The sequence below is a fragment of the Asterias amurensis genome, chromosome 10, assembly GCF_032118995.1.
Source record: "Asterias amurensis chromosome 10, ASM3211899v1".
NCBI lineage: Eukaryota > Metazoa > Echinodermata > Asteroidea > Forcipulatida > Asteriidae > Asterias > Asterias amurensis.
Window position 1 is genome coordinate 9597500 of NC_092657.1, and position 9322 is coordinate 9606821.

The 9322-nt window shown below is 38.2% G+C and overlaps 1 protein-coding gene and 1 pseudogene across 2 annotated transcripts; one reads left to right on the forward strand and one right to left on the reverse strand.

Annotated features, from left to right (window-relative positions):
* The first annotated feature begins 375 nt into the window (after nucleotides 1–375).
* LOC139943015 (uncharacterized) lies at nucleotides 376–4741 on the forward strand. Of its 2 annotated transcripts, none has more exons than XM_071939828.1 (4): nucleotides 376–501; nucleotides 2815–2994; nucleotides 3811–4020; nucleotides 4446–4741. In XM_071939828.1, exons 2-4 carry the CDS (start codon nucleotides 2970–2972, stop codon nucleotides 4739–4741), a joined length of 531 nt encoding a protein of 176 aa, XP_071795929.1. In that variant the 5' UTR covers nucleotides 376–501; nucleotides 2815–2969. The 2 variants fall into 2 exon arrangements, with proteins under 2 accessions (XP_071795929.1, XP_071795930.1); XM_071939829.1 differs by lacking the exon at nucleotides 376–501 and adding an exon at nucleotides 1425–1480.
* Nucleotides 4742–6932: 2191 nt separating this feature from the next.
* On the reverse strand, nucleotides 6933–7889 carry LOC139943014 (uncharacterized; annotated as a pseudogene).
* Between the last annotated feature and the right edge of the window lie 1433 nt (nucleotides 7890–9322).

Consider the following 9322-nt stretch of genomic DNA (forward strand, 5'->3'; position numbering starts at 1 on the left):
GTTTTCTGTTAAAAACACAAATAAATTGAATGTACGTAGAGCCACTTGTTCTCATGAACGAATACCCAGCTGTTTAGCCAATATCAAAATTTGTGTTTTAACATTGTTGTTTTAACTTCAAGTCCAAACTGGAAGTAATGTCATATGGGGGCCACTTGCATGTGTTTCATTGTAAGTTGATTTTGTTCTCCACAATTGTTAACAAAGTGCAGTTAACATTTCCAGGCAAAACTCCCATGATCATGAAAAAGTCTTTTTATGTGTAATGTAATACATTTGTGTTGTAGGACCCTACAAGAACTGATTGGAACTGTTGTCTCTGTCCGTGAGGAGACAGCGTCTCCTTTCTGATGCACTGATTGGTGTAGGCTACAATCAGCCGAACCTGCTCAGCAAGCTTGCTGTAACTTTTACAGGGGAGTCAGGGGTCGACATCGGTGGCCTGACCAGAGTTCACTACTCTCTTGGGAAAGGAGGTTGGCAGCAGTGACATGACACAAGGTAAGGCTCAATTGCATTCCCTTTTGGAGGTTTTCTGGTCACGTTTATTGCACAGTTGTCATGATTGTAAACCTTATGTTGTGACTTATTTGAATAAAGACACTGGACTCTACTGGTAATTTTTACAGACCAGTCTTCTCACTTAGTGTCTCAAAATAATTTTTATGCATAAAATATTAAATCTGTGAAAATTTGAGCTCAATCGGTTGTCGAATTTGCGAGACAATAATGAAAGAAAAAACACCCTTGTCACACAAATTTGTGTGCTTTCAGATGCTTGATTTCCATACCTCAAATTCTGAAACCTAGGTCTCAAAATTGAATTAAATAAAAACTACTTCTTTCTCGAAAACTACATCAATTCAGAGGGAGCTGTTTCTCACAATGTTTTACATTATCAACCTCTCCCAATTAAGGTTTTATGCTAATAATTATTTTGAGTATTTACCAATAGTGTCCACTGCCTTTAATCACAACTTTCATAACTGCAAACTAAGGTGGTTTTCTGTTAACATTTCAGAACACCAGGTGAGGTTTAACTTCTCCCCCCTGCTCTGAAACTTTACCTCTTTCACCTACCATGGGATATACCCTTTTACCGTGGCAGTTTAAATAGAGAAAGGGTAAGCTGCTATTCTCCTTGGATGTCCAAGGAGAATTGACAATTGAAAAAAGGGCTAATGATTATTTTCCATTTTAAATAATCCTGTGGTTCGATTTTGGACACATTTAAACAATATATATATAAATTTTTTGTAACTACAGGAGGTGAAGGGAATCGTTATTTCCAGCCTAACTACATTAGGCTGGAGAGGAAGCATTTTCGCTTCCTTGGTCAGCTCACTGCTGCCACCATTTTAAATGGCGGCCCTGGGCTACCCATCTTTGCCCGGCCCATGGTAGAGTTTATCCTGGGGGTAGGGCACAGACCTTCACTAAGGCCCACCTCCCTGGCCAAATGACCGAAGCTTTAACACAGGTAAATGTCTGGTCATCTTTGGGGAGGTTGATCCCTTTTGGTTACAATAAGCCCTTAAAGCCACTTGACACTATTGTTAATTACTCAAACAAAAAACTTACTTGGTAACCAGCAATGGAGAGCTGTTGGTATTATACAATAATTGTGATAAAACGGCTCCCCCTGAAGTGACATACTTTTCAAGAAAGAAACATTTTTCCATGAATTTCATTTTGATACCTCAGAATTAGATTTTGATAGATTTTGATGTCCCGAAATCAAGCATCTGAAAGCACAAAACTTTGTGTGACAGGGTTATTTTTTCTTCCATTATTATCTTGCAACTTCGATGACTAATATTGAGTTCAAATTTTCACTGGTTTTTCACAATGTTTTGGCATTTGCTGACATATGCCAAGTGAGATAATTACCATTCTTTGATAATTACCAAAAGTGTCCAGTGTCTTATAATAATGATAACCATAATACAAATAGATGTTAAATTTGCATCGGGGATAAAGAATATTAATTTTGGTTTTTACTCACACATCGATGTGTGTTAGCACTGTATACTCAGTACTTCGCGAGTGCTGTGAAAAAAAATATCACAGGCATATTACTTAAGTAGTATTCGAACCCACAAACCCATCTAGGTATTCGAGTCGGTGAGACACTGCCCTGGAATTGCAAAGGTCGGCCTCGTGGGTTCGATTCCCAACCGAGTAATATGCCTGTGATATTTTTTCACAGGACTCAAGGGAAGTACTGGGTATACAATGCGGGAAGTACGGTGTATCGGTAAAAACCAAAAATATTAATAATATCAAAGTCTTATGTAGCCCACATATCTACCAACAAGGTGCTCAAGGCGCTGAGTATATACAAACTTTCAGAAAGATGAGATATTGAACTGATGAATTCTGAGAACCAATTATATAGCACCTTATAAGGGATTTCAAGGTTCTGTGGCGCATACAGCATCTTTGTGATAAGCGCATTGGGTTCCATAACATGCAGTACACAGCACATGCGACCAACGGCTTTACCTCCCATCCGAAGGACGAAGCAATGTCTAAGTGCTTGCTTAAGGGCACAGGTGTCATGGCTGGGGATTCAAACCCAAACTCTGCTGATCAGAAACACCGGAGTTCGGATTTGGTGTTCTTAACTGCTCGGCCACAACACTTCTTTAAACCTCTAAATATTTATAATGCATTGGTGATAACGTACCACTCCCAGGGGTACCAAACTATTTATTTTGAATCAGTTTTGGATGGGTTGAGCAACCTCAGATTCTTAATCATCTATTGCATCATGCATTTATGTAGATTTCTGTATTTTTTATTCCTACCCAGCTGGAATCTATGGACGAAAGTGGAGTAGCAGAGTCCATAGATGACCTAATACCAAGTCGGTTTGATGCAGGCTACTGCAAGCCATACGTCAGACCTGGTGACCTACCAAACTGGTAAAGGCCCTTGTCCAGCACAACATTCTGTGCAAGCCCAGAATGGAACTTGATCAGTTCATGGACGGTAAGTTATAGAGCCAATAAAGGATGATCTCAATATGTCAACTATACATCGCAGATACCGGTTAATAACCATTTTATTTTACTCTAAAAATTTCCATTTAGTATTATAAATAACTCGAGTCAAAAAAGCACCTGGCTGCTTGGCTTTTACAGCTTGAGACAAAAATGGCTTATCTATTATAATGACCCTGGACGTCAGTGACGATTTACCCCGACTGCTTTTGAACACAGTTCTCAAGCTTTTGCATTTCCACACCAAACAGCCACCACTGACGTCACGATTCCTTTGTCGCGCGGGTTTGTTTGACCCACCGTTTTTCAGAAATTTGGCTTGGAGCGTTGATAACGTTCTGGAGAAAAACCCATTTTTACCATGTTTTAACGCGAGGTAAGAGACTCGTTATATTTTTTTATGTTTCCTGGATGGACTGTAGCTGTTAGGAAACTGTAATATCTATATATTTGAGATCATCTTTATTGGCTGTTTAATAATGGGTGTTTGAGCATTGCCAAACATCTTGTACAATTTCCTCATTTAAGCTGATTTCCTCTTTGGGTGATTTGACAACCTCAAATTGGCATACAAAGAACTCCGCCCAAATTTCATCTGGAGCACAAGTTCCACCATCAATAAAATCAATGGTTCTCCCTATTCCTCAGTCGTGGATACACTATACAGATATAAGGAACAATGACTTAGTATAAAGTCAATCAACCAGATGTTGAAGTACAAAAATATTCAAATTTTTCTTTTTAAATGTTGTTTTTGTGGCGATATGTTGACCATATAACTAAAAATCCTTTTTCTAATTTGCAGGGTTGTCACTTGGTGGTGTGCTAAAAATGATGCAAGACCACCCTCGTCAGTGTGCAGTGCTCCTGGAAGGCCGGAAACCAAGGGAACTGACTACCGCAGCATTGCGAGATATCATGAACTTTGAGTTCACAGGTGAACCAGGCTCCAACAACCGCATGGCTCAGGAGACAGTGACCCAAGGTTGGATCATGTTTCTGCAAGCCTCAGAAGGTAATTATACAGAATGTATGGTTTCAATCAATCAATCAGTTAACTTTGGTCTCTGGCAATTAAGTAATGTACCACCTCACACCTCAGATAAGTATGCATCAACAATTATTAATCAACAAGACAAAAAGAAGTATAAAAAATTAACCACAGCTGTAAATCGTGTTTTCTCTTTAAAGAACCAGAAAAAAAGAATGAGGGAGTTCCAGTCAATCACAATGACACTGCCCATTCCTTTTCAACTAATTTTCCTGAGTTATTATTTTATTAATACAGGAGCTGATATGGGTCAAAAATCTTTAGAATATTAAGAGTACACTGTTTTATCTCTTTGACAGTGTGTCAAAGTACACTAACACATGTTTAAAAAACATCCTTAACATTTAAAATTTACTCTCTTTTTTGTACTCTGTATTTTTGTATTTCAGCCGGAGAAGCTAAGGCAAAATTAAATGAAACAGCAATAAATATAACTCTCTCAGATGTCATGATGTGGCTCACAGGGCTGGAGCAGCTGCCTTGTGAGCCAAGCACTGTCCAAATAGATATTAAATTTGAGAAGAGGGAGCTACCAAAAATCAACACTTGTGGATATGCGGTTTTTCTACCGCTATCAGAGAGATTTCAAGACCTTGACTCCATTGTTGACGAGTTAGACCTTGACTCCATTGTTGACGAGTATGCAGCCCTAGTTGTCGAGAGTCAGGGTTTTGGGTCTGTTTAATTATAGAGATATGATCAGAAGATGCACAACTTTAACACTACAACATCAATGTTCACTGCTGCAATTATACACAGTACAAAACAAAGTACTACTCTGTCCGCTGTCACTGTCAACTCAGCAGTGCTGATTTTTTATTATTGTGCTAAAAAAGAAATCAACGATGGAGTCAAAGTCTTGGAATCTCTCGTTTGTGGGTAGAATAACCCCATATCCACCATAAGTTACCAGCACTTGATCATTATAACTTGGGATTTGGGGACTTTTTGTAAACACAAATCACAATGTCCAAGGATTTACATGTAACTTTCAAAGCTTGAAAATATTGATATTAGAAGGCTTCCCTTAAAATGTAACTTACTAAGATGGGCAGTTCTTGAGAAATTAGTAAAACATCATCACAACATATTTGTTTGTCATGCTAAAATGATTTTCGTCACAAAATTATTTTCCTGGCTTATTTAACTCATTTCTCAAAAACTACAGTGCCTCAGTAAGTAATATTTTAAGTGGAGTTTTATACTATCGTTCAAGACCGTTCATTCAAGTTTAATGTAAACATGTGAGCATTGTGTTTAGTGTCTTACAAAAAGTACCCGGACCCTTTAAAGACACTGGACACTAAATAGGTAATTGTCAAAGACCAGTTTTCTCACTTGGTGTATTTCAGCATGCATAAAATAACAAACTTGTGAAAATTTTGAGTCAATTTGTTGTCAAAGTTACAAGAGAATAATGGAAGAAAAATACATGTACACACTTGTCGCACAAGTTGTGTGCTTTCAGATGCTTATATTCGTTAAAAATATTTTAGCGAAAAATTACTTCTTTCTCAAAAAACTTTGTTTCTTTAGAGGGAGCCGTTTCGCAAAATGATTTATACTATCAACCTCTCCCCATTACTCGTTACCAAGTAAGGTTTTATGTTAAACATTATTTTGAGTAATTACCAGTAGTGTCCACTGCCTTTCACACATTCTGTCGACTAAACGAAACAACTGAAATTCTGCATTGTGATTTATTAACCCTCAACACATCACTTATTGCATACAAAGTTGTACAATTAGTCTTTAAAACCAGAAAATAACATTTGAAAAAAATGTTGAGACTGCGGCCCTTGACCATGTGGTCTTGCTTATATTATGTTATAGACAAAGTACTCTGGCTTGGACCATTCCAGTGTAGTGGAAATGTCAATGGGTGGGATTTAAATCGCCCTGAAAGTTCAACCTCTTTCCTGTTGTACCACTATCACACTGCACTCATTCTCGGTACGTTCTGAGAAATGTAGTCTTGTTGCAAGATGATAGTTAATGTGCGCTGGGAGGAGGGACCGAGCGGGGAATCGCTAACTGAGCGAGTTGGAATAACAAAGTCTTGCACCAAGACTACACTTCAAAAGGTAGTAACAACTGGTATGATGTGATTGAGGTACAAGGTTCAATTTAGGTCTGCTGCCTTTGATTTTAAACTCTATGTTTAGGTCACCTACACATTGCTTTACTGCGTGGGAAAATACAAACCTTGAAATTTCTTGTCACTGGTGGAAAGAGGTGTCTATGTTCTGTTCAAAACCGTTACAACTCATTTGAGGTACATGACAGTGTACATAACATTACTCTATAAGCCGTCTGTTATCTTAAAACTATTATTAGTTTATATCCGTGCTTACAAGTTTCTAACTTGAATGCTCACTTATCCGAACCACTGATCTGTATAACATGTATATATACATATTTTTTTATTTATTTGCCTCTATGCTCCCAGTTAAATTTGCCACATATGACACATATGTGGCAACAGTCGATACGGGTACAGTTGTAATAAAAAGGTCATCCACAGATGTGTGTACTACTTGTTTCATTTTATTTTATGTGAAGCTCAAAACAACGACTGCTCCCTGAATATCCAGAATATTCTCTTAACAAACTCAAAATAACAACCTCGATGTCTAGTATAAATGGATCCTGAGCTAATTGATTTAATTTGAAATTTAGGTTGTGAACATGAAGAGCTAACAATTTATAATTTACCGCACTTTAAACTTGATGGCCAGTAATGCCTGATCATACTTCACTTAAATCCTCACTCACTAGACACTACAAAGGAAAATATATTTCTAATGATTTGTGCTTGTGCACTGTTTCTTCTGTTAATACTCGTTATTAATGTTAGGTACCAAAAGAAATTGGACTTCCGTATCAATGTAAAACATAATTTTTATCTGCAATGAATGCTGCTACGTCTTTGTAAACCTGCACACCATCTTCATGTGCCCAGGGACTGATGGTTTCCTGTAGCTCCCTGAACATGTCCTGGTCAAGTGGACACTCGATGGAGGGAACTATGACATGGGGCTGCATTGTGCTTTGGAGCTCTGTTGGTGAAATCCCATGGTACGGATCTTCACAAGGTGATGAGTCGTGAAGGCACGTCAGGTGTTGGAATAAATAAAAAAGCTGCACCGGGGACCGGTTACCTTCTGTAGAAATTTTGTGCTCGTTATATGCATTTTGGAATTCTGATAGTTTCTCATTTATTCTTGGCACAAATGTGTAGTGTAGACAGAATAGGTCAGTTTCGTTGCTCGGGTCTAAAAGTCCTTGTTCTTCCATTTGGAAGAATGTTGGCTTGAAGACATGCGCGCAATTGATGTTTATGTCCCGGTTAAGTCGTTCGACCCGCTCGTTGTGAACTGAGGAGCCAACAACGACAGGACTAGGTTTTATGTCGATTCCTCTGTGTTCGTACATAAGGTCCCAGACATCCTTATTCTCTCCTCCGTAGTCTGACCTCACTCTTATTGGCCAACCATACTGTTCTGTAGCAGCAATGAAATGTTTTTTCACTGTATCTGCCTCGTTGTTTGTGCTGCATTGCAGAAAAGTTATGAGACGTGAGAACCCATCTATTGCCGCATGCACAACAAACTTCCACCGTACCAGCTTGTGATTCCCATCCAAGTGCCACAGATAGTTTGGACAAGGCACATCGTAGACCCTTCTTGTGATAGTCTTCTTTTTTTTTACGTGCCTCCACTCCTTCGGGGTCAATTCTTCGAATTATCTCTCTTACTTTCTGCCTGGGAACCACAAATCCTTTCGCCTTCAAATGTCCCATAACATATACTTCACCAGCATTGGGATGATTTCTCTTTATTTCCTACCGTCAGAAGAGACAAACAATTTAACTTATTAAACCATTTACCATAATTACCATCAAGACAAAAGACTCACGACTCTCCAATCGTAAGAAACTTCTCACTTGACGTATCTCCCCTCACCGATACGAAAAATAACAAACCTGTTAAAACTTGAGCTCAACTTGTCGTCCAAGTGGCGAGATAATAGTGAAAGAAAAACACACATGTCACACGAAGTTGTATGCTTTCAGATGCTTGATTTCAAGACCTCAAAATCTAATTCGGAGGTCTCGAAACCAAACCCGTGGAAAACTACTTCTTTCTCGAAAACATCACTTCAGAGGGAGCCGTTTCTGACAATGTTTATACGTTCAAGCTCTTCCCACTACTCGTTACCAAATAAGGTGTTATTTAACAGCATATGGGTAGTTTTTTTAGCACATGGGTATTTTTTTTTAAATACATAAGATTTCACGCTTGCACGGTGGAAGTTTTAAACCTACCTTTTCTTTGTGTGCTTACTTATAAAATTGTCATAAACCAAAAACTTTAAGCGGAATATGAATTTCGGGACAGTGTAACAAAGTATTTTAGTAGACATTTTCTTTTAAACTTTTTTCAAAGAAAGCATAGTGTCGCCGACTGTGTTAACAATGTGTTAAGAAAGCAAGAGAATGCTTCATCATTTTTGGTTAAATTGCATCACATATTTATTAGTAAAATGTCACATAATTATAATAGTGTCGCCCACTGTGTTCAATGTGTAAAGTACACAAGAGCATTGCTTCTTTTTTTTTTTTTTTAATTTGCATCACATATTTATTATAAAAAAAGTCACATATAATAAGTTGTTCATGAGCCTAGGGATACCTGAATGACTTGGTTAAGCTCCACATCAGAGACTTCTGAGAACTTGTTGTACGGAACGCCGGCATGTCTCAACTTCTTATACAGAGTTTCTCTGCTGACGCCAGCATCCCTGGCAATCTCACTCACCCCAAGACCAAGATCAATGAGGTCTTTCACTCTTACCATGTCAACATTTGAAGGTGGACGGCCAGGAGCACCCTGCATACAAATTTAAGTTCGCTATTAGCAATAGGCGGCAAACAATTTCATACAAGAAACTCCGGCCAGCCGGTTCAGTGCATGCAGTGTCTCTATTTTCAAATAATGTCTGTAATATTGTTTTAATGAAAGATGGTAAATTTGTATTATTTTGTGCATGTGACGAGTTTGTGTGTGCCAATTTGTTGGTGCCGATTTGCTGTATCATGTAGGTGCCGAAGTGACCGGTAGGCCTACCCCTTGTTATAGACTGAAAATAGCATTATAAAATAGTGTAAACTGTTGTTTACCCTATTGTTCTAAAATTCAAAACATGGCTGTAGTCCACATGGAGGTTGAATATTTATCTTGATCTTGATTTTGACTAGAAATTA

What these genes read in the sequence shown, in the direction of transcription:
- LOC139943015 (XM_071939828.1), top strand. Translation starts at nt 2,970, where the DNA reads ATGGAACTTGATCAGTTCATGGACG. An exon ending in ACTTGATCAGTTCATGGACG is followed by an intron (nt 2,995 to 3,810) that starts GTAAGTTATAGA and finishes TCTAATTTGCAG; the next exon opens with GGTTGTCACTTGGTGGTGTG. An exon ending in GTTTCTGCAAGCCTCAGAAG is followed by an intron (nt 4,021 to 4,445) that starts GTAATTATACAG and finishes TTTGTATTTCAG; the next exon opens with CCGGAGAAGCTAAGGCAAAA.